Source organism: Panulirus ornatus, chromosome 38, assembly GCF_036320965.1.
Source record: "Panulirus ornatus isolate Po-2019 chromosome 38, ASM3632096v1, whole genome shotgun sequence".
In the NCBI taxonomy this organism is placed as follows: domain Eukaryota; kingdom Metazoa; phylum Arthropoda; class Malacostraca; order Decapoda; family Palinuridae; genus Panulirus; species Panulirus ornatus.
This window is the reverse complement of record NC_092261.1, coordinates 6,483,637-6,509,593: the sequence shown is the minus strand read 5'-3', so window position 1 is coordinate 6,509,593 and position 25,957 is coordinate 6,483,637. Positions and strand designations below refer to the sequence as shown.

The 25,957-nt window shown below is 39.8% G+C and overlaps 1 protein-coding gene across 5 annotated transcripts in view; it reads left to right on the top strand.

Annotated features, from left to right (window-relative positions):
* Positions 1-25,158, top strand: part of LOC139760852 (polycomb protein SCMH1-like) — a 96,326-nt gene extending 71,168 nt beyond the window's left edge. For all 5 annotated transcript variants that reach the window (XM_071684546.1, XM_071684548.1, XM_071684544.1 and 2 more), the window contains 4 exons: positions 4,650-4,829; positions 7,471-7,575; positions 9,189-9,334; positions 16,330-25,158. In XM_071684546.1, coding sequence (XP_071540647.1) covers positions 4,650-4,829; positions 7,471-7,575; positions 9,189-9,334; positions 16,330-16,464 — 566 coding nt within the window. In that variant the 3' untranslated portion in view covers positions 16,465-25,158. The remainder of the gene's footprint in view (positions 1-4,649; positions 4,830-7,470; positions 7,576-9,188; positions 9,335-16,329) is intronic.
* Positions 25,159-25,957: the final 799 nt, after the last annotated feature.

Here is a 25,957-nt window from a genome sequence, read left to right as displayed (position 1 = left end):
GGGGAGGATTTGAAGCCCCCTGCTCCCTCCCCTTTTAGTCCCCTTCTACGATGCAGGGAATAGTGGGAAGTATTCTTTCACCCGTATCCCCAGTACATATTTATTGTTTGGCATGTTTATTCCACTGTAATGAAGGGCAGCATTGAATTTCACACAGCTTGTACAATTGAAGGAAGCAGATAGATTGATATTTTGCCCATATTTTGCCCTGCTTAACTAGTTTTCATTTTAAAGTAGTTGAGATATTAGGGAACTGATTTAGTTTAGACATCCAGATTTGGTTTAACGTATTTACTTAATATAGTCTGATTAATGTACCAGTGAAACAGAAATTGTCTTCTATTTTACTAGTAGATTTAATCATATGTACACTACTGTGTAAGGGTGTAATTCAGTATAATGTTACCAGACTCTGCCTGCTTGTGGTTATGCTGTTAGTGAAAAATCATTTTGGCAAGGCTGTATCATTAGGAGTTTACAATCTCATTAAAGAAACTCTTGCTCCAGATGAGTCTGCATTTCCCTGTTACTGGAAGTAGTGCATTCTTAGGCTGCTGGAGCCTTTAAAAAGGTCCTGGGTAGCACCAGGACTCATTCATGGAAATTTGTCATGTAGTGATTATAAATGAAATAGAGTTGGGGTGAGAGACTATCAGTAAATTTTAGGGTGAATAAAAAGATGTTCTGGAAGGAGGTAAATAGGGTACGTAAGACAAGGGAGCAAATGGGAACTTCAGTGAAGGGTGTAAATGGGGAGGTGATAACAAGTAGTGGTGATGTGAGAAGGAGATGGAATGAGTATTTTGAAGGTTTGTTGAATGTGTCTGATGACAGAGTGGCAGATATAGGGTGTTTGGGTCGAGGTGGTGTGCAAAGTGAGAGGGTTAGGGAAAATGATTTGGTAAACAGAGAAGAGGTAGTAAAAGCTTTGCGGAAGATGAAAGCCGGCAAGGCAGCAGGTTTGGATGGTATTGCAGTGGAATTTATTAAAAAAGGGGGTGACTGTATTGTTGACTGGTTGGTAAGGTTATTTAATGTATGTATGACTCATGGTGAGGTGCCTGAGGATTGGCGGAATGCGTGCATAGTGCCATTGTACAAAGGCAAAGGGGATAAGAGTGAGTGCTCAAATTACAGAGGTATAAGTTTGTTGAGTATTCCTGGTAAATTATATGGGAGGGTATTGATTGAGAGGGTGAAGGCATGTACAGAGCATCAGATTGGGGAAGAGCAGTGTGGTTTCAGAAGTGGTAGAGGATGTGTGGATCAGGTGTTTGCTTTGAAGAATGTATGTGAGAAATACTTAGAAAAGCAAATGGATTTGTATGTAGCATTTATGGATCTGGAGAAGGCATATGATAGAGTTGATAGAGATGCTCTGTGGAAGGTATTAAGAATATATGGTGTGGGAGGCAAGTTGTTAGAAGCAGTGAAAAGTTTTTATCGAGGATGTAAGGCATGTGTACGTGTAGGAAGAGAGGAAAGTGATTGGTTCTCAGTGAATGTAGGTTTGCGGCAGGGGTGTGTGATGTCTCCATGGTTGTTTAATTTGTTTATGGATGGGGTTGTTAGGGAGGTAAATGCAAGAGTCTTGGAAAGAGGGGCAAGTATGAAGTCTGTTGGGGATGAGAGAGCTTGGGAAGTGAGTCAGTTGTTGTTCGCTGATGATACAGCGCTGGTGGCGGATTCATGTGAGAAACTGCAGAAGCTGGTGACGGAGTTTGGTAAAGTGTGTGGAAGAAGAAAGTTAAGAGTAAATGTGAATAAGAGCAAGGTTATTAGGTACAGTAGGGCTGAGGGTCAAGTCAATTGGGAGGTGAGTTTGAATGGTGAAAAACTGGAGGAAGTGAAGTGTTTTAGATATCTGGGAGTGGATCTGTCAGCGGATGGAACCATGGAAGCGGAAGTGGATCATAGGGTGGGGGAGGGGGCGAAAATTCTGGGAGCCTTGAAAAATGTGTGGAAGTCGAGAACATTATCCCGGAAAGCAAAAATGGGTATGTTTGAAGGAATAGTAGTTCCAACAATGTTGTATGGTTGCGAGGCGTGGGCTATGGATAGAGTTGTGCGCAGGAGGATGGATGTGCTGGAAATGAGATGTTTGAGGACAATGTGTGGTGTGAGGTGGTTTGATCGAGTAAGTAACGTAAGGGTAAGAGAGATGTGTGGAAATAAAAAGAGCGTGGTTGAGAGAGCAGAAGAGAGTGTTTTAAAATGGTTTGGGCACATGGAGAGAATGAGTGAGGAAAGATTGACCAAGAGGATATATGTGTCGGAGGTGGAGGGAATGAGGAGAAGAGGGAGACCAAATTGGAGGTGGAAAGATGGAGTGAAAAAGATTTTGTGTGATCGGGGCCTGAACATGCAGGAGGGTGAAAGGAGGGCAAGGAATAGAGTGAATTGGAGCGATGTGGTATACAGGGGTTGACGTGCTGTCAGTGGATTGAATCAAGGCATGTGAAGCGTCCGGGGTAAACCATGGAAAGCTGTGTAGGTATGTATATTTGTGTGTGTGGACGTGTGTATGTACATGTGTATGGGGGGGGTTGGGCCATTTCTTTTGTCTGTTTCCTTGCGCTACCTCGCAATACGCGGGAGACAGCGACAAAGTATAAAAAAAAAAAAAAAAAAAAAAAAAAAAGATACATTCAAAATGATGGAACCATGGAAGCGGAAGTGGATCATAGGGTGGGGGAGGGGGCGAAAATTCTGGGAGCCTTGAAGAATGTGTGGAAGTTCAGAACATTATCTCATAAAGCGAAAATGGGTATGTTTGAAGGAATAGTGGTTCCAACAATGTTGTATGGTTGCGAGGCGTGGGCTATGGATAGAGTTGTGCGCAGGAGGATGGATGTGCTGGAAATGAGATGTTTGAGGACAATGTGTGGTGTGAGGTGGTTTGATCGAGTAAGTAACGTAAGGGTAAGAGAGGTGTGTGGAAATAAAAAGAGCGTGGTTGAGAGAGCAGAAGAGGGTGTTTTGAAATGGTTTGGGCACATGGAGAGAATGAGTGAGGAAAGGTTGACCAAGAGGATATATGTGTCGGAGGTGGAGGGAACGAGGAGAAGAGGGAGACCAAATTGGAGGTGGAAAGATGGAGTGAAAAAGATTTTGTGTGATCGGGGCCTGAACATGCAGGAGGGTGAAAGGAGGGCAAGGAATAGAGTGAATTGGAGCGATGTGGTATACCGGGGTTGACGTGCTGTCAGTGGATTGAATCAAGGCATGTGAAGCGTCTGGGGTAAACCATGGAAAGCTGTGTAGGTATGTATATTTGCGTGTGTGGACGTATGTATATACATGTGTATGGGGGTGGGTTGGGCCATTTCTTTCGTCTGTTTCCTTGCGCTACCTCGCAAACGCGGGAGACAGCGACAAAGCAAAAAAAAAAAAAAAAAAAGATACATTCAAAATGATAAAGTGAATTCTTACAAAAGTGTACATGATATAGACACAGTAAAGGCCAAAGGTTAGAGCACAAGTTTGTAGATTGAATGTTTTATGATGCTACCACATACCACATAACCCAAGCTTCATCACATTGTTCAGTGCCCATTAAAGATTTTGTCTACCTCTCCATGCATTTTCAAAGGCACTGTAACATTTACATTTTAGCACTTTGTCATCTCTCCTTTGGCCTTGATTACCCTCTGCAAATGCCTGGGCATGAAATTAGCAAAGTCGCTAAAATATTCTAAGTCAGTGTTTTGGTTCCTTATGGTCTTGATCTCCTGAATACAGTGAGGATCTGATAAGCTGTTGCAGGAAGCTGATGCCTGATTTGTGAGTGCTTAGTGTGCCTAGAAATCTCACATGAACCCATATTTTCTTGCTTCCAGGCAGGAATTCGAGCTTTATCCTCCTGAGAAAGGAAAGAGCCAACCATCTTGAAACACAGATGGAAGTAATATAGTGTCCAGAGGTGAAATTCCAAAATTGAAGTGACAGCCAGGAGGAGCAAAAAAAGAACACCCTTCCCTCAAGATAGCTTAAGGCACACTGAGGCAGGTTGCTGGTGCTTACAGCATTAGAACCTCTAGTCTCAGCGATCACATGTATGTTGATTTTACTGTGAAAGCTTCATGTGCTTGCACCCACAATATACCTTATCCGTGTATTGCCTTTGAAACTATATGGGGGCGAACAATTTTTTCCAGACACTTTACCTCCAGCCCTGATATAAAGCTGTAACTGGTTTTGATGTGCATTCATACAGTCCTGTTTCTGTTATGTATATATTGTGCATATTTTTGTATCTTCTGTTTTATATTTGTTCAAACCCTAGTAAAAAAGTATAGAAGATTAAACTACCAGCAAAGCTGAAAATCAAAATCCACTGCTTCTTACCAATCTGCATCTCTGCTACCCATACACACCTTGCATTTTCCAATACTACAGCTACTTTCTAGCTAATACAAAACTGGAATGTGTCTCGCTGTATGTAATGGAAATCAGTCAGAAAATGAGGTTCACTTAACATACTTTCTCTGACTGAAGTTTCCTGGAATGTATCTGCTGTGTAAATGGCGAATGCTTGTGCAGTAGTTACATCAGTGTCAAATTTGTTGGAAGGTGAAATCATATGTTTAGAATATTGAAATTTATCATGTACCTCCCTTTTGTAATTTTTTTTTTTTTTTTTTTTTCAGCTACTGTTGATGGTGAAGCTGAAACTCACCGCCTTCCACCTCTGGAGAAAGTGGAAGACTTTTGGAGTGTATTGGAGACACTGTTTGAAGACCTCATGTGCTGCGAAAATTTTTACACTCAACAGCCTGTGAGCCACTGTACCAAGTGTGCACGCCAGAGTCCTGCACAGTTTAAGAGAGGTAATTTAACCTTTTTGAGCTTGATTGAAGTTGACTTTGCTGTTAGTTGCTTTGAGTAAAGGTAGGAAGTGATCTTGGGAGTTAGCATTTATAGTAGTCATTAGTACATGAGTCCTCTTTTTTACAAAATACTCTCTTGTAGACAAATAATTTTAAGCTCAAATTTTCTTTTGTATTGTTGGCAGTCTTGCAGGGAAAGCCCAATTAGATGTGGGATTAAAGAGTGACTGTATCGTTTGCTTGAAAATTAAAGTTGGAAAACTTGTTAATGTGTTGGATGTAATTTAGGGTACCAAATATTGAAGGGTAACAAGAAAGATTTGTTATAAAATCTGCTTAATGCACACCCTTCAGGCAGTATTAAGCTGAATTAATAGAACCTGCAAAGGCAATAGTTTTTAGTTAACACCTTTTGAGTCTTTTTTTTTTTTCCGCTGTCTCCCGCGTTTGCAAGGTAGCGCAAGGAAAGAGATGAAAGAAATGGCCCAACCCACCCCCATACACATGTATATACATACGTCCACACACGCAAATATACATACCTACACAGCTTTCCATGGTTTACCCCAGACGCTTCACATGCCCTGATTCAATCCACTGACAGCACGTCAACCCTGGTATACCACATCGATCCAATTCACTCTATTCCTTGCCCTCCTTTCACCCTCCTGCATGTTCAGGCCCCGATCACACAAAATCTTTTTCACTCCATCTTTCCACCTCCAATTTGGTCTCCCACTTCTCCTCGTTCCCTCCACCTCCGACACATATATCCTCTTGGTCAATCTTTCCTCACTCATTCTCTCCATGTGACCAAACCATTTCAAAACACCCTCTTCTGCTCTCTCAACCACGCTCTTTTTATTTCCACACATCTCTCTTACCCTTACGTTACTTACTCGATCAAACCACCTCACACCACACATTGTCCTCAAACATCTCATTTCCAGCACATCCATCCTCCTGCGCACAACTCTATCCATAGCCCACGCCTCGCAACCATACAACATTGTTGGAACCACTATTCCTTCAAACATAGCCATTTTTGCTTTCCGAGATAATGTTCTCGACTTCCACACATTCTTCAAGGCTCCCAGAATTTTCGCCCCCTCCCCCACCCTATGATCCACTTCCGCTTCCATGGTTCCATCCGCTGCCAGATCCACTCCCAGATATATAAAACACTTTACTTCCTCCAGTTTTTCTCCATTCAAACTTACCTCCCAATTGACTTGACCCTCAACCCTACTGTACCTAATAACCTTGCTCTTATTCACATTTACTCTTAACTTTCTTCTTTCACACACTTTACCAAACTCAGTCACCAGCTTGTGCAGTTTCTCACATGAATCAGCCACCAGCGCTGTATCATCAGCGAACAACAACTGACACTTCCCAAGCTCTCTCATCCCCAACAGACTTCATACTTGCCCCTCTTTCCAAAACTTTTGCATTCACCTCCCTAACAACCCCATCCATAAACAAATTAAACAACCATGGAGACATCACACACCCCTGCCGCAAACCTACATTCACTGAGAACCAATCACTTTCCTCTTGAGTCATGTACGTAGAAAAAGGATGACTGGATCTGGCTTTGATAGATTATTGCATGAAAGACAAATTTAAGATGACTGCTGTACACTTCATTAGGTTAGATGATTGAAGAGTCATTATGAACATAAAGGATTCATATTGGCATTTTGAAGTTTGCCCTGGAAGAGACCATTTTTGGTTTTCAAGATAGGATACCAAACTTGGCAATTCATAATGATGCCCTTTGGAGTATGTATGACCTCAACAAATTCTTATTGAAAATTTATAATCTCACTGTCTGTGTATGCCTCTGATGCCTGTTTCCTCTGGGAATTTCCTGAAGGGGATGGCCTCGGCAAAAGTCTCAACTACTGGTGAAACTCCAGTGCCACTTCCTAGCCTTTAGTGCCTACATACTTAATGCTCCTGCCCAATGTTCCTACCTATTACTTCTATCTGTTGCACCTACCATTTTGCCAGAAAGCAGAGCTAGTGCATAGTACTCATCACAGGAAAATTTAGTTATGAGGAATGAGTTGTATGAATTAAGTGTTGTCAAGTGGTATGTGGACCAAGGAGAGATCATAACGTCTCTGCTCCCAAACATGTGCTTATAGAAGAAAAATCCTTCCCCATGTACTGCACTGGTCTATTACGTACTAAAAGTATACAACAGTATAATCTTTGTAGACTTATACTGGTACAATAAAACTATATTTTATAAGCCTTACTTTTTAATGCGATTTTAAATGCTTGAAGGAGTTGCAGGGGGTGGGTAGCAGTGATAGCAGGGGGAGGAGTAGATGGTTGCACCTGTTGTAATTGTTGCGCATCACTTGGCCCTGGCTAGGAGAGGAGGCAGCAGGGGGATTTTCTCCCTGGATGTTACCCAAAAGGAAAGAGTTTTTTGTACTTATAAAAGTTCTGAAGGCATGAACCTGTAGTTAAAAGTAGGCACAAGGGAAGATTGGAGGTTAATCAAAAATACCTGTTAACAGAAAGTCTTGATGTTATGATACGTGAACACTTGTGCTGATTTATTTATTCTACTTAGAATGCAAGAGAGTTTCATTCATTCTAATGACTATCTGATTTATTGGAGCAGAGCAAGAGGCTGCACAGCACATTACAGTAGGTGTGAAGAGACCAGCATCCAGTGAACCAAGTGATACCCTTACACCTTCCAAGGTTGCTAAACCTATTTTACAAGGTGAGTATCTGTTTCCTTTCTGTTGGCAATTTATACACATCTTTTACTTTCAGTTGAGGTTGTACTGGGTGTGATAGTTCAGTGGTACAAAGATGCTCAACTGACTCTCATACTAGAAATTACTATTTATCAGTGAAGACCATTGACCACTTTCCACTGTTGCATTAAATATTTCTTTCTGAGAAAATGATATTCAGATGTTTTTCGGTGTTTTTTGCTTAATATGCACAAAAATGCACACATATTTCTCTTGCTATGCAGAGTTTCTTTCTTGCACATTTTGTGTTTTTAAACCAGCTTTTATTCACATTTACTCGCAACTTCTTCCTTTCACACACACCTTTCCAGTCACCAGCATCTAGTTCACACTCAAATGTGCCACCAGTGCTTTATCATCAGCAAACAACAACTGATTTACTTCCTGGGCCCTTTCATCCCCTACAGACTACATACATGCCCCTCTCTTCAAGACTCTTGCATTTGCCTTCCTCACCACCCCATCCATGAATGATTAAACAAGCTTGATGACATCACATATCCCTGCTGCAGGGAACAGTTCACACCCCTGTCTTCCTATTTATTCGTATACATGCCTTTCACCTTTGGTTAAAACTTCTCATGCCTCAATGAGCTTTCCTCCCACACCGTATATTTTTTAAGACCTTCCACGAGGCATCTCTGATCAACCCTATCATATGCTTTCTCGAGATCCACAAATGCCACACACAAATCCATGCATTTATTTTAGTGTTTCTCACACTCTTTCGTTGCAAACACCGGATCCACAAATCCTCTACCACTTACGAAACCACTCTGTTCCTTCTCATTCTGATGCTATGTACATGCCTTACTTGGTACACTCTACAAACATACACCTCAGTAGTTTGAAAACATTTATCCCCCTTGCCTTTATACAGTGGTACTTATACATACATTTTGCCAGTCCTGAGGCACCTCACCATGATCCATACATATATTGAAAACTCTTGCCAATCAGCCACAGTCTCCCCATTTTTTAATACGATCTCCTCTAGCCACCTTGCCACATTTCATCCTTCATGAGTACTACCTAAATGCCTCCCCTTTTTCTTTTACTAGCAACTTTACTTACGTCATCCCACCACTTGCTATCATTTCTAATCTACCCACCTCCCAGTTTTTGCATTCCACAAGCATCTTTTGCACATACCAGCACTGCTTCTCTAAAGATCTTTCTCAGCTGCTTCCAAAATGCTTTAAATACTTGCTTCTCATGATCTTTCTTCTCATGGCTAGGTACATTAGCACTGATAACCACCCATACATGCACATATGCATATCACCATATACACATCCATGCATATACATACACATACACATATGCAGACATTTGCATATATACACATTTACATATTCATACTTGCTTGCCTTCCTCAATTCCTGGTGCTACCCCACTTCACTGGAAACAGCATCGCTATGTAACTAATAAATGTCTTTTAGAGTAAAAATTTATATAACTTTGGTAGTTCTTGTTAATAACCTTAGATTATCAAGTCATCCTTTCTGGGATAAAAATTTGTATAAGTTTGGTAGTTCTTGTGATAACCCTAGATTATCAAGTCATCCTTTCCCAGAGCCATCTCCCTCGTCAGCAAGTGAGCCTGGTCATAGTCCTCGGCCACGTGGTGATCCAGCAGAGTGGACTGTAGAAGAAGTCATCAAACACATTGCTGCCACTGATCCTGCCCTAGCCAACCATGCTGATCTCTTTAGACGACATGTTAGTTGGCCAAGATTACTTCTTGGGATTTTTTCTTATCCAAATAACAGCACAATCTTAGTGAATCATATATGATTAGCATTCCATTAAAAAGATAAGTGAGTTGGATGATGTGAAGTGAAGCCAAAAGACTAGTTAATCATAAGTTAATATTGGAGGTGCAAGTGTAAGAGGCTATGCTGAAAACCTTTAGAATGATGCATGCATGAATAGTGATACTTCATATGATATGTAGCACTTTAGAAGTTATTCATTAATGGGATGTTGAAACTTGTTCTTGATTATTTTTAGATTTAGACATGTTCACATAAAGGTATTTGAGTTAGAATAATTTGATTTCTAGGTATTCATATATTTTGCTTTCAAAAAGTTCGTAATATCAGCTGACTCATTATTAGTGCACACTTAGCTTAAGAACCTTATCTGCATATTATTCCTCTGAAGAGATATCTGTCAAATGTCTCCCATTGGTTGCAGGCAGAGATGAATGTGTTCAGTGTTAGGTTGGTGGCAGATGTGGGGTGTTTTGGATGTAGAGGCATACAAAGTGAAAGTCATGGCCCCTGGTTTGTTGTAAAAAAGAGATGCTGAAAGCCTTTAAGATCAAGTGTGGCCAAGTGGCTGCAGTCTGATTTCTTAAGAAATAGGATGACTTATTTTAATTAGTTAGGATTTTCAGGGTATTTATGGTTTCAGTGTGATGTGCCTGAGGTTTGACAGAATGTTTTTTGATTTGTTTATGGTTGGGTTGTTGAAGGAGGTAAATACAAGGGTCTTGAAGAGAGGGGTGAGTAAGTACTCTGAAGGGAGTGAAGGGGCCTGGAAAGTGAATCATTTGTTGTTTGCTGGTGTCTGAGCAGTAGTAGCATATTCGAATGAGAACTTTAGGAGTTGGTCTCTTAGCTTGGGAGAGGTGAGAATAAATTTGAATAAAAGCAAAGTTATTGAGTATGGCAGGGCAGAGGGATAGGTTAGTTGGGGTGTGAGTTTGAATGGAGAAAATGTGGAGGAAGTGAAGTGTTTTAGATACCTGGAAGTGGACATGGCAGCAAATGAAACTGGAAGCAGAAGTGAGTCAGGGTGGGTGAGGGGGAAAAGGTTCTAGGAGCATTGAAGAATGTGTGGAAAGAGAGTTTTTTATATGGGAGGGTGAAAATTGGTACATTTGATGGTATGCTAGTCCCAGTGATGGTGTATGGAAGCGAGGCATGGGCTATAGATGAGTATGGGCAGAGGAGTGGATTTATTGAAAATGAAATGTTTGAGGACAGTATATGGTGTGATGTGGTTTGATTAAGTAAGTAATATAAGGGTAAGAGAAAGGTGTGAAGTTCATTCGTTGTAACTAGATTTTTATGTGGGGAGCTCTGTGTGCTAGCCCTGCCTTTTGGCAGTTTGATGGGAGCAATAGATAGTAGTAGGTAGGAGCATTAGGTAGTAGTAGTCAGTAGGAACATTAGGTAAGAGCCTCAGCAAACACTGCATTAGACTTGCTCTCTGTTAGTGGCCTGTTAAAGGGTGTGGCACAGAAAGCTAAGAAATGGCGCTAGAGTTCACTAGTTATGAAGACTATTGCTGTGGCCACCCCCTTGAGGGAGTTCTAGAGTGGAACAGGCATCAGATATTCAGATAGATAGATAGAGAGGGGTAGTAGCAAGAAGAATGTGGTTGAGAAAGCCGAAGAGGGTGTTTTGAAATAGTCGGGATATGAAGAGGATATGTGAGGAAAAGTTCATAAAGGATATTTTGTCAAAAATGGAGGAAACAAGGGGTAGGGAGAGACCAAGTTGGAGATGGAAGGATGGAGTGAAAACGTCTTTGAGTGACTGAGTTTGAACATGCAGGCATGCATGGGGTAGTGAATTGGGGCAATGTGGTATACAGGGGATGATGTACTGTCGGTGGAATGAATCATTGCTTATGAAGCTGGCTACATTCACTAATCATAGGTCATAAAGTTTTGTACAGGGCAATTGAGTTGGAAGTGCTTGGTTTCTTCTTTATGGTAGTTGTATCATGTGCTTGAAGGGTCTTTGGGTGTGTTGAAACAGTCTGTAGTGGTGGGTGATGTGTAGAGTGTAGGCAGGAGAGTGTGACTTGTGTTTTTTGGGGAATATGGTCTCATTGGTGTATGTCTGGTAGGTTAGAGTTTAAGACTGAGTTGGGAGGTTGGCTGTTTGGTGCTCATTGAGTTATTACAGTGTGCCTGTGTTTTGTCAATATTATGTTTGTTGGTAGTTGGGGGACTTGTGAGTCGAGAGGTTACTGAAGTCTGAGGCAGGGATAAGCTTTTTATTTCTATGTTGAAGTTGGTTGTTAGATATAGAGTGATGGAGATAGGAGGGGTCTTGTGCTGTTGCATAGAATTGGTGCCAAGCATGTTAAGGTGGGACTGTTTTGGAGGATCTTTGTTTCTTTGTGAAGGTGTTGAGTATTTGTGGTTGAAAGGCATCTGGTAATTGTTGTGAGGGCATTATTTTGAGTGGTTTGCAACTTTAATATATTTACAGTTGAGGGGGTGAAGGACTAGGTAGATGAGGGATGTAGTGGATGAATTGTTTATAGAGGATGTTGAAGGATTCTTTTTCATGTCCAAATCTGATGCCAGTTAGTGTTCTAAGGGCATTTAGTGTTTGTGTTGCTATTGTGCTAATACTATTGATATAGGAAGTGAATATCATGTGTGTCATATGTGATTCATAGAATGATTGGTGTTTGTTCATTGGGAGTAACTATCCATTTGAGGTGAATGGACGGTATGAGCTGGATTTGTGTCTCTTTAAGGTTAGACGAGCGAAGGAAGATTTTGTGGAGATGCAGTCATTCTGTTCTTGGTGTGTCAGTGTTCCAAGTGTGTAAAGAATTGCTGCATGATTGATTTTGCTACTGTGGTGTCAGGGTATTGTGATGTAATTTTGATTCACTGAGAAAGAACTACTGCCTGTGGAACTCCAATGTAAAGTTTAAGCTTTTTAGATGTGAAGCCATTGTGGCAACCACTACGGAAGAGGCCAACCACATTTTATCATTGTTGTTGAGGGTGATGTCAGGTACTTTTAATGTGAAGATGTGACTGAGGACAGTGTCAAGTGCTTTATTTATGTATAGTGCCACCAGTGCTGAGTAAGAGGTGGATGGTTGAATCCATGTAGGATATGTTTTATGAGATCAGTGTGTAGTGTGATGGTAGAGTGTTGTGGTCTGAAGCCATTCTCTATAGATGAGTGGTATTTTTTATTATTATCATTCTTTTGTGGCTCACTTTTTCAGAGTTTGGATACTGAGGATGGAGTTGACATATCCATTTTTGCCCTTACATATAACAACCTCTCTTTCCATGCATTCCTCATTGCTCCCTGAACCTTAGCCCCCTCATCCCCTCCGTCACTCACATCTGCTCACTTATTTGCTTACTTCCTGCTCTGGGGTCCCTTCCATCCTTATGAGGTTTCTGCAATGTTCAGGAAGCTGGCCACATCCACTGGTCAGGACCACAAGTTATATAGTGTTGTGTGTGCAGAGAGTGCTCGTTGGCTATTATATATTTATTATATATATTATATATATATATATATATATATATTTTTTTTTTTTTTTTTTTTTTTTTTTTTTTTTTTTTTTTCCAAAAGAGGGAACAGAGAAGGGGCCCAGGTGAGGATATTCCCTCAAGGGCCCAGTCCTCTGTTCTCAGCGCTACCTCGCTAATGCGGGAAATGGCGAATAGTATGAAAGAAAGAAAAGATATATATATATATATATATATTTTTTTTTTTTTTCTTTCATACTATTTGCCATTTCCTGCGATAGCGAGGTAGCAATATATATATATATTTTCATACTGTTCGCCATTTCCCGCATTAGCGAGGTAGCATTAAGAACAGAGGACTGGGCCTTTGAGGGCATATCCTCACCTGGCCCCCTTCTCTGTTCTTTCTTTTGGAGAAAAAAAAGAAAAAAAAATGAGGGGAGGATTTCCAGCCCCCCCCCCCTCGCCACCTTGCCACACATGGAATAACATCCCCCTCCCCCCGCATGTGTGCAAGGTAGCGCTAGGAGAAGACAACAAAGGCCACATTCGTTCACACTCAGTCTCTAGCTGTCATGCAATAATGCCCGACACCACAGCTCCCTTTCCACATCCAGGCCCCACACAACTTTCCATGGTTTACCCCAGACGCTTCACATGTCCTGATTCAATCCGTTGACAGCGCGTCGACCCCAGTATACCACATCGATCCAATTCACTCTATTCCTTGCACGCCTTTCACCCTCCTGCATGTTCAGGCCCCGATCACTCAAAATCTTTTTCACTCCATCTTTCCACCTCTCATCCCCAACAGACTGCATACTTGCCCCCTCTTTCCAAAACTCTTGCATTCACCTCCCTAACAATCCCATCCATAAACAAATTAAACAACCATGGAGACATCACACACCCCTGCCGCAAACCTACATTCACTGAGAACCAATCACTTTCCTCTCTTCCTACACGTACACATGCCTTACATCCTCGATAAAAACTTTTCACTGCTTCTAACAACTTGCCTCCCACACCACATATTCTTAGTACCTTCCACAGAACATCTCTATCAACTCTATCATATGCCTTCTCTAGATCCATAAATGCTACATACAAATCCATTTGCTTTTCTATGTATTTCTCTTATACATTCTCAAAGCAAACACCTGATCCACACATCCTCTACCACTTCTGAAACCACACTGCTCTTCCCCAATCTGATGCTCTGTACATGCCTTCACCCTCTCAATCAATACCCTCCCATATAATTTACCAGGAATACTCAACAAACTTATACCTCTGTAATTTGAGCACTCACTCTTATCCCTTTTGCCTTTGTACAATGGCACTATGCAAGCATTCCGCCAATCCTCAGGCACCTCACCCTGAGTCATACATACATTAAATAACCTTACCAACCAGTCAACAATACAGTCACCCCCTTTTTTAATAAATTCCACTGCAATACCATCCAAACCTGCTGCCTTGCCGGCTTTCATCTTCCGCAAAGCTTTTACTACCTCTTCTCTGTTTACCAAATCATTTTCCCTAACCCTCTCACTTTGCACGCCACCTCGACCAAAACACCCTATATCTGCCACTCTATCATCAAACACATTCAACAAACCTTCAAAATACTCACTCCATATTTATTTTATATATTTTTTATTATACTTTGTCGCTGTCTCCCGCGTTTGCGAGGTAGCGCAAGGAAACAGACGAAAGAAATGGCCCCCCCCCCCCCCCCCCCCCCCCCATACACATGTATATACATACGTCCACACACGCAAATATACATACCTACACAGCTTTCCATGGTTTACCCCAGACGCTTCACATGCCCTGATTCAATCCACTGACAGCACGTCAACCCTGGTATACCACATTGATCCAATTCACTCTATTCCTTGCCCTCCTTTCACCCTCCTGCATGTTCAGGCCCCGATCACACAAAATCTTTTTCACTACATCTTTCCACCTCCAATTTGGTCTCCCACTTCTCCTCGTTCCCTCCACCTCCGACACATATATCCTCTTGGTCAATCTTTCCTCACTCATTCTCTCCCTGTGCCCAAACCATTTCAAAACACCCTCTTCTGCTCTCTCAACCACGCTCTTTTTATTTCCACACATCTCTCTTACCCTTACGTTACTTACTCAATCAAACCACCTCACACCACACATTGTCCTCAAACATCTCATTTCTAGCACATCCATCCTCCTGCGCACAACTCTATCCATAGCCCACGCCTCGCAACCATACAACATTGTTGGAACCACTATTCCTTCAAACATACCCATTTTTGCTTTCCGAGATAATGTTCTCGACTTCCACACATTCTTCAAGGCTCCCAGAATTTTCGCCCCCTCCCCCACCCTATGATCCACTTCCGCTTCCATGGTTCCATCTGCTGCCAGATCCACTCCCAGATATCTAAAACACTTCACTTCCTCCTGTTTTTCTCCATTCAAACTTTCCTCCCAATTGACTTGACCCTCAACCCTATATATTTTACATATACAGTTTCTTACTTTATTTCATGTTATGTCCTCTTGTTGCATCTTTCAAGGAACTGTTCACTGTCCATGTCACTGATCCATTTTAAAACTCAATGTTTGTGATCAGGTCACCATTCTCTCTTCATGTAACATTGGCAAGTTTAAAGCCCTTATCCTATCCGTGTAACTTAGCTATTTTGATTCTGGTACTGTCTTTGTTACCTTCCTTTAGACCTTCTGTATTAGCTCTTTGTACTTCTGTGTGTGAAGTGACCACACTTAGTTTTGGCCTCATATAGGATGTAAACAGCTTGCTGAATATTTCTTGATCCAAGTTGTAGAAAGCTATTCAGATATTTGAAGACAGTTTGTCTTCATTACTGTTCTTAAGTGGGATCCTGGTTACAGGTTGAGGACACTGCTGACTTCCAAGTCCTTGTAACTCATACTTTTAAGGGTTATTTCCTGCTAGATGATAATGATATCGAGGTCTTCTTTCATTTTGTTTCATCCTCATTGATCAACATTTGCTTGGGTCAGTTTTCATCAGCCAAATATCAGACCAACTTTAGTTTATTTAGGTCCCCATGTATGTTGGTGCTGCAATCTTCCTCACTTTTCACACAAATCAAGAAAAGTAATGGTCCTCAAGCAACTCATCTTACCCACTCATTTGCAGAAGGCTCCTTTGGCATGTGTCCTTTGTTCCCTTTCCATTAAGATAATTTATCCATCAGAAGACCAACCAAAGACAAAGCTGTGTATAAGAAAAGGCATTGTTTGTTGACAGCAGACATGGTATATTTTGAAACAGTTATTGATGACGTCTAACCTGAACAAACCCAGTAAAATCAGAAGATTTAGCCCCTTGATATAGATTATATTCTTAACTGTGTTTTGTATTTTAAGTTTTTATCAATTCTCTATCCAGAAATATTTCAATTAGTTATTAATGTTGCATTGTAATGTTTTACAGGAGATAGATGGGAAAGCTCTCTTACTACTCAACAGTGACATGATGATGAAGTATATGGGGCTTAAACTTGGTCCTGCCCTCAAGATTTGTAACCTCATCAACAAGATACGTGGTCGAAAACACCTTGTCACCTAAATAGTGCCAATGCTGTTGCGATGATACTTTGGTTGCTATGGAGACTTTTTCACATATGTGATTGTGGATACTGTGGTGGAAAGTGTCTTCTGTGCACGAGACTGCTATAGAAGTCCTTTAGGTGTGGTCCACATGGATGCTTTTCAGATATGATGGGGATGTAGGTGCTGTGTTTTCTTTCACTTGACTGAGTCAAGATGGTTTTACATAGAATGATTTTATCTGTTATCTTGCAGTTTTAGATGTTAATATATTTTGATCCAAAACTCATTACCTTTTTTCCTGTTGGTTTGATATTGTTTGACTAACTGTACTATTGCTTTCAATTCCATGGCCTATAAGAGTGAGCATAGCAAAAAGATTTGATATGGGTGATTCATAATCTGATGATCATTTGTTAAAGTGCCATATTTTCTGGGATCTAGGCTGCCAGTGGCTCTCTGATGAACATTTCCTTTAATATGACCTGTGTCACACACTGTGATTGGTGACAAAGGCAGCTAGATTTGGATGTAATGTGTTCTATCAGTTTTTAAGTGTGCTTGAAAAGGATGTAATCAAATTCTTCAATTCATAAAATTTTTTCTTTTTAATCTTAGAATGAAAATATTGGCCTTAGAATGAAAGTACTGGCTCGGCCACCTCGTTTACCTAGTTTTGTTGCCTGATACCATCATACCATTAATTACTGACTTCTAGGCTGGGAATTCAACTCAAGATATTCTACAAAATTTCATGAATTGGTCTTATTGTCGTATCAAGAAACTTGTTGGATTTCCATTGGTTTTATGTTTATGGTCAAGTCACTGTGCACTCCTTTTCTTGGCAAAAGTTCTTGTTACTTAATCTGGGAAAGTTAAACTGCAGCATGATATAAACTGATTTTGAATGATTGTTTGTCCCTGTATATATTGGTATGTAACATGAACTTGGCAGGTATGATAGTATCTCTATATAGACTTTGTGTTGAGGACTGGGGATATGTTGCTATACAGAGGTCTTTCGTCAACCGTGGGGTTAAGTACCTGAAATACCCCATGATAAGCAAAACCATGGGTGGCATTGCAATAACTGTATGGGAAATAGAAGGTCAGGGGAAGTGATAATTGTGTAGACATACTTGAAGTCTTGTTATGAGTGCTTCAAAATTGAAAATCATCATTTTATATCTCAGTACAAATGTTTATTCAACAAAACTATAAAGAGATGATATGCAAAAGTACTGTATATTATGGTGAAAGTACATCAGCCTTGGTGCTCTGTGCCTGGCCACTTTATTTATACAAAGAAGGCAGGCAGCTATGCCACACAAAAGGCTGCTTCACATCTTTTTATGGTTCCTGCTGTTAACTCATTAACAGCTAAATACTTCCATGTGCAAGGTGATCAAAAAGTCCACATTTCTCTCAAAAGACTCCCATTTTGTTGCCATCTATGAGATACAACTTGCATCTCAAGCTTAATGCTGAGAGACTATATATGAGAGTACAATGTTCAGTAATTCAAAAATTGGACTACATTTAATGAACATGATTTCCTTATTAAGCTGTAATATAGTTTGGTACACTTTTTATAAAACACTTAATACAATCATTTATGCGTGGCTAGGATGTATGGTGCTTTTCCACCAGTTTCTGTTTAGGCACCAGTGTAGTTGTGGTAATTCAGGCTCACTCACTATTTCAGGGAACCCCCATAGTTCATTAAACACAAGAATAAAGTGATGATGCAATAATACAAGTAATGCCTTTGGCTTAAGAATTGAGAAAATCTACACACCTAAGTATTAGGTTAGTTGTGAATGAATATAATGAATGCAGTGTAAGGAGGGTGAATGTCAGCGCTTAAATTTAGACAGAATATACCAGAATAACACAGTGTATACCATTCATACTCCCAAAGTCTTGTTCATATGAGCTGGTAGAACAATAATGAATATGAAATACGACAAAATTTATCGCCAAAGAAAAACAATTATTTTGTCCCAAGTGCTCTCTCTCTTCTGGTTGGTTTCCCCCAACTCATAAGTACTGAAATAGTAAAAGGAAAATGAAAAAGAATATATTTTTCTCATGAAATAAAACAGTTGTAGAATAACATAACTAAGAAACATGTCTTATACTTATCCTGGTTAAGATTAAAAACTTATGGTTGGAGCAAATGGTAAGTTAGTTATCTTGATTTTTGTGTCTACCACAAGTCTTTTATTTCTCCATGCGTAAGCTGTGGAATATATCACTTTCTGATTAGTTGGTAAGTAGTAGTTGGTATGCAGCTAACAACTAGGGAGGTATATTAACAGTACTACCCACCTGGGGTATCAGAAGGATTAGTGATGGGTGCATAATGAGCCAGCACTTTAGTGGTTGTCAAATTGTGCTCCCTTGACCCAGGTAGCTTTCTTTTCTTTCTGCCTCACCCACACATGGACTACTGGCAATCTGTCCACAAGCATACAATCTCTCCTCATGCATAACACTTAACTCATTTCTTTATATCTCATGTTTTTCTTTGGTGAGCACTGTGCACTAGCCCTACTTTTTTGGCAAAATGGTTGGAGCAATAGATAGAAGTAGATGGTAGGAACATTTAGGCAGGTGCATTAGGTAGAAGTAGCTGGTAGGCATATTAAGTAGGAGTATTTATTTATTATACTTAGTCGCTGTCTCCAGCGTTAGCAAGGTAGTGCAAGGAAACAGATGAAAGAATGGTCCAACCCACCCACATACAGATGTGTACACACACATATATATACATACCTATACATTTCACCGGTATACATACATATACATACACAGACTTATACATTTATACACATGTACATATTCATACTTGCTGCCTTCATCCATTCCTGTCGCCATCCCACCAAGGTAGTGCAAGGAAACAGATGAAAGAATGGTCCAACCCACCCACATACAGATGTGTACACACACATATATATACATACCTATACATTTCACCGGTATACATACATATACATACACAGACTTATACATTTATACACATGTACATATTCATACTTGCTGCCTTCATCCATTCCTGTCGCCATCCCACCACACATGAAATCCCCCCCCCCCCCCCTCTTTCCTTGTGCATGCTAGGAAAAGACAACAAAGGCCGAATTTGTTCACACTCAGTCTCTAGCTGTCATGTGTAATGCACCAAGACCACAGCTCCCTTTCCACATACAGGCCCCACAAAACTTTACATGGTTTACCCCAGACACTTCACATTCCCTGGTTCAATCCATTAACAGCACGTCGACCCCAGTATACCACATCATACCAGTTCACTATATTCCTTGCACGCCTTTCACCCTCCAGTATGTTCAGGCCCCGATCACTCAAATTTTTTTTCACTCCATCCTTCCACCTCCAATTTGGTCTCCCACTTCTCCTCATTAGGTAGGAGACTGTGCAGAAGTTGTCCTCTGCCAGTGGCCTGTTAAGGGTGAGGCACAAAAGGCTAAAAAGTGGCACTGGGGTTTACTAGTTGTGGAGACTCTATTGCTGTGGCCACCCCTTAAAGGAAGTTCTAGTGGGGAGCAAGGTGTCGGATATAGATTGATAGATTTGTTGTTTTATATTCCTTATATATCTTTTATATATCTTGAAGAATGTGTGGAAGTCGAGAACATTATCTCGGAAAGCAAAAATGGGTATGTTTGAAGGAATAGTGGTTCCAACAATGTTGTATGGTTGCGAGGCGTGGGCTATGGATAGAGTTGTGCGCAGGAGGATGGATGTGCTGGAAATGAGATGTTTGAGGACAATGTGTGGTGTGAGGTGGTTTGATCGAGTAAGTAACGTAAGGGTAAGAGAGATGTGTGGAAATAAAAAGAGCGTGGTTGAGAGAGCAGAAGAGGGTGTTTTGAAATGGTTTGGGCACATGGAGAGAATGAGTGAGGAAAGATTGACCAAGAGGATATATGTGTCGGAGGTGGAGGGAACGAGGAGAAGAGGGAGACCAAATTGGAGGTGGAAAGATGGAGTGAAAAAGATTTTGTGTGATCGGGGCCTGAACATGCAGGAGGGTGAAAGGAGGGCAAGGAATAGAGTGAATTGGAGCGATGTGGTATACCAGGGTTGACGTGCTGTCAGTGGATTGAATCAGGGCATGTGAAGCGTCTGGGGTGAACCATGGAAAGCTGTGTAGGTATGTATATTTGCGTGTGTGGACGTATGTATACACATGTGTATGGGGGTGGGTTGGGCCATTTCTTTCGTCTGTTTCCTTGCGCTACCTCACAAACGTGGGAGACAGCGACAAAGCAAAAAAAAAAAAAAAAAAAAATCATATCTTTTCATGGTAAGGACAGCTTTTCAGTTTACTATTTTTATAATCAATATTTAGTCTTTAGTTTCTCACCTTTAATAGGCCAGTGTTTGCAGAGGCTCTTACTTTATGTTCTTACTGACTGCTTCTACTTAATGTTCCTGCCTACTACTACTACTACTACTTAATAGTTCTACCTAATGCTCCTACCTACTACTTTTATCTGTTGCTCCTAACATTTTGCCAAAAAGCAGGTGTAGCACATAGTGCTTACCACAGAAAAATCTAAAGTTACGAAGAATGAACTGTGAGCTAGTTTTGTCACATGTTATGTGTGACAAAGAGATATTGTATGTTTGAGGACAGAATGCCAGTAGTCCATGCGTGGGTGAGACATAAAGGACTGCTACCTGGGGCAAAGCAGTGCAATTTGACAACTGAAGTGCTGGCTCATTGCACAGCCATCACTAACCTTCCTGATATGCAGGTTGATAGTACTGGTAATATACCTCCCTGGTTGTTGGCTGCCTACCAACTACTGCCTTTGCTGAGAATACTAACATGAAATAATTGAGTTTTCTTTGACAGACCATAAATCTTTCTATATTTTACATCATACATTATTCTACCAACTCACTTGAACTCATTGGAAGAGTGTAGTATAACATCCACTGAGGCGTGGCTCACAATGCAGCTGTCACTAACCTCTCCGATACCCAGGCAGGTAGTGCTATTTATATACCTCCTAGGTCAGTGGCTGATTACCAACTACTACATGTCGACCATTATTATTATGATTATTTTTCCTTACATATTTGCCATTTTCCCTTCTCTTTTCCTTCTTTTGGAAAATTAAAAACCAGAGGGGAGGATTTCCATCCCCCCCTGCTCCCTCCCCTTTTCGTCACTTTTACGACACGCAGGGAATATGTGGGGAGTATTCTTTCTCCCCTGTCCTCAGGGATTATTTTTTTTTTTTTTAATCGGTGTCCCACATTAGCGAGATAGCGCAAGGAAACAAACAAAAGAATGGCCCAAGCCACCCACATACACATGTATATACACAAACGCCCACACATTCACATATACATACCTATACATTGTAACATACCCATACATATACATACACAGACATATGCATATATACACGTACATATTCATACTTGCTGCCTTCATCCATTCCTATCGCCACCCCACCACACCGCAAGGTAGCACTAGGTAAAGACAAAAAAGGTCACATTCATTCAAACTTTCATTTGATTATTTCAGTATTTAAGACTTTTTCAGTTTGGGAGACTGATCTGGCAGGAGCATTAGGGGGAAAAAACTGACTATGGGACTTTTTCTTATTTAATATCAAAGATTGTTGTACATGCTTATTTGAATATATCTTAGGCAAGTTGGAGAGTATATACTGTTATTTTGGTACATTTTGGATAATTTTAAGTGCTAATGTTCTCCCTACTTCCAAGGCGTTCGTTAGATATCTTACCAATGCTCATATACTACAGGTTTTGGATATTTTTACCTTATTGAGCTGAGGACTAAATTACTTGTTTCTTGTTTTGTTTTGTTTTTAATTCTTGCATAACATTCTTTCGTTTCATAAGAAATTGTTTTTTTCAGGTGTATTTTAGAGGTTGGAAGACTGACATTGTGAAATCAGTCTGGCAGAATAATTACTTTTTTCTTTGGCTGTAAAATCTTTTCATATTTTTATATCAAATATTGTTCTTGCTCATTTAAACACAGATTTGATCATTTCAGCGGCATACAGCATGCTCTGAACTCTTGTGGTATACATTAGCATATTTCTGGGTTTTCACAGTAAGTGGTGGAGACTCACTATATATCTCTATGATGCCCATTTTCTCCGAGAACTCCCTCAAGGATGTGGTCATGGCAAAAGAGTCTTCAAAACTGGTGAACTCCAGTGCCATTTTGTGTTTTTTAGTGCCTCCCCCTTGACAGTTCACTGGCAAAGGGCAACTGTAGCAGTGTTTCCAGAGGCTCCCACCTAATGTTCCTACCAACTGCTTCTACCTAATGTTCATGCTTGATATTCCAACCTGCTACTTTTAATTAATGCCCCTGCCTAATGTTCATGCTTGATATTCCAACCTGCTACTTTTACTTAATGCACCTGCCTAATGTTCCTCTTGGCTACTTCTGCATAATGCTCCTGTCTAGTGTTCCTTCATATAGCTTCTATCTGTTGCTCTTGCCAGTTTTCCAAAAGTCAGGGCTAGTGCATAGCATTCATCTGCAGGAAAATCTAGAGTTACAAAGTGTGAGTTATGTGTTGTTGAGTGTTCTGTGTAACAAGGAGAGATTGTATGATTGTGGACAGAAAGAAAAGGCTACCTGGGTCAGAAAAGTGCAACTTGACAACCATTGAAGTGCTGGCTTATAATGCAGCCATCACTAACCCTTCCAGTACCCTACCTACTACATACTTTTCTCTCTGATGTTACCCTCCTTGTATTTATTATCTAGTAATATGTATGATTTAGATACAGTATAAAGCAATTCCTGTAGGATACAGAAGATATTTGGTAGGGTGTGTAGCCTGTACTTGTGTTTATAAGGTAGATGGCTGCCAGCTAAAAAATTAAGTAAGAAAATGGCCCCTGGCTCCCACAATACTCACCTGGGTAGAAAAAAAAGATTCTGTGTATACTCAAAACTGTGTGCCATGGTTGGTAAAATGGTATTCATTATCTGTATCATGGATACTTGGAACTGTAGTTGATGTTGCTTTGGTAGGCAAGGGACCTCTGCAGTTGAATTTGCATCCAGTGCCATAGATGATCAAGTGTTGAGTTTTGTACCCACAAGTAGCACCATCAGTTCAGGGGCATATGCTAAGTGGTGTGGTTTAGGCCTTTTCACTTTTGAGTGTTGAAAAGTAAGGGGTAATTCATATCTTTGTAATATCTTTTGAATAAATATTCTCTTTAGAGGATGTTCTGTAGGTAGTAGTGATTATTTCCATCTTTTTTAGGTATACTTGGAATGATGTAGTTCCACCAAGGGTTCAGACAGGGATAGATGCTGTTTCAGATTTAAATGTAATGGCACAGCAGTTTTAAAGGGGCGGATAGCTGCTATGCAGATAGTGCTGGCTTCTTTTAAGATATAATTAACCATGAAATATGACTGAGCCCTTCTAAGTCCTAAATCAAATTAATGTACATTTGATGTGGTGAAAATGTACAAATTAGTGTTACCAATTGAATTAAATGTAATTTTATCCTATCTATACCAGCTTGCAGTAGTTATATCTGTTTATCAGTAAGATAATGAGTCTCATGAATGAACTTGAACCATGATGGTTTTATCTCTTAGGATAATTTGACTGATTATTGAGAGTGGCTTAAGAAAATAGTGTCTCTTTACTGGTTAGCATGAACACAAACTCCTTGAGGTTTTTTATCTTTTTCTCTCCTCATCAGTTCTCTTGGTTTCCTTTTGATCATAAGCTTGTGGTCATGACAGTACATTAAATTGTAAAGAAAATTTTCATGGTAACGAGGTTTTTTGAAAAAAATATGTCGCCATATTTTAGGCTTCTCCACTCCATATCCCTTCCTTTTTACAAATCACCGACATATTTCACAAAACTGAGGTGTTGTGTCAGATTTGCTTTTTCTTGGGAGCTTATTTTACCAGGAACTAGCAGATTAGATAAGTACTCATTTTGGACTGTGAATCATATAATGTTAATTTTTTTATGCCACTATTATTCAAGTTAGCCATGGAATTGAATACAATGTATTAGAGCAGAATTCATGATAGCATATTGTATTGGGAGAAAATATTTTCTTGTATTAAAAGAAATTTTTGCAATGTATGACCTGCATCCCCAAATGAAATAGCTGTCTCTTTGGAGGGAAAGTTTTGTCAAGCCCAGTGAAGACTGAAGAATGACTGCAATTTTGTACCTTATAGTCCTCTCACATTGCGCTCTGGTTCCTGATTTTGCAGGTTATGAATTGACTTAGTATGAAATAGATATCTAGTTTTATTGTACTTTGAAGATTTTTCATACATAGTATACTATATGTATGGTTACACAAGTTTAAAGGTATAAATAGATGCATAATACTATAATTGGATTATAAATTTAGGGATACAAAACACTATAGTTATTTGGCCCTTTGAAATTCAGTGTATCACCAGATACAAGAATGCTATTTATATGAACAAAGTGCCTCTTTATATAAGGGAAGAAAATCAGTATTACTGAAATTCATTTGCATTAGTTGATTTTCATTTTCAGGTGTGCAGTATTACATGTCCGTTATGTGTACAGTGTATCCAGAATCTAAAAGTCAGGGTAAAGACCAGAGGTAAACATTGAGGAATGTTTGGAATGGCTTTAATATTCATTAATAATCTTATTTGCATAAAATATATGATAGGTCTTTCAATCAGTTAACCTTTCATGACATTTTAAGACAAATTTCATCTTTATGGTGACAAAGCTAAATGTGCATGCAGATTTTGGGAAATTTATTTATGATATTTAGTATCAGTGAATCAAGAGGACATGGCTTTAACTCAAAGTATGATTGCATTATAGAACATGCTTATCTGCAAATGTCTGTGTTGATATCACTTCTGTGATTGTAATTGGTGCAGGTAGGAATTATATTTAAAGTCAGTGATGAAGTTTGAAGACTATGCAGGATTGCTGAAGCAGTTTGCTGTTATGCCTTCTTCATGTGACAGATGACTAAGCTCATTATTTCAGTCAGAGGCTTTCTCAGTGGCACTAGTAAGGAGTTGATATGTAGTCTTCAAATATTCAGACAGCAAAACAGAAATTTTTTAGGGATTCTGTGGTTGGTCAACATTTAGAACTCAAATAAGACTTAAGGAAATTTTTACTTAGTTGGGAAAACCCTTCACTTGTATTTCAATTTGGAATACATGTATCTGAAAATTATTAAGCCTATTAGACTTACATGACAGTTAATGTGAAATGTGATGTTAGGACAATATTCAGTTTTTCTTGGAGCATTCACAAATCTTACTCTTTATCTTTTAACCTGTTTGAATTGCAAGTTTTAGAAGTCTTTCTTCATGTTTTACTTTTTTGGTCAGTAAGGATATCAAACAATAGTGAGGAGTAAAAAATTTTGAGCTGTCTTTCAATGAAAGATGAACTAATCCTCTTGTATCAATTGATTGACTCTTAATGTCATGAACTTAA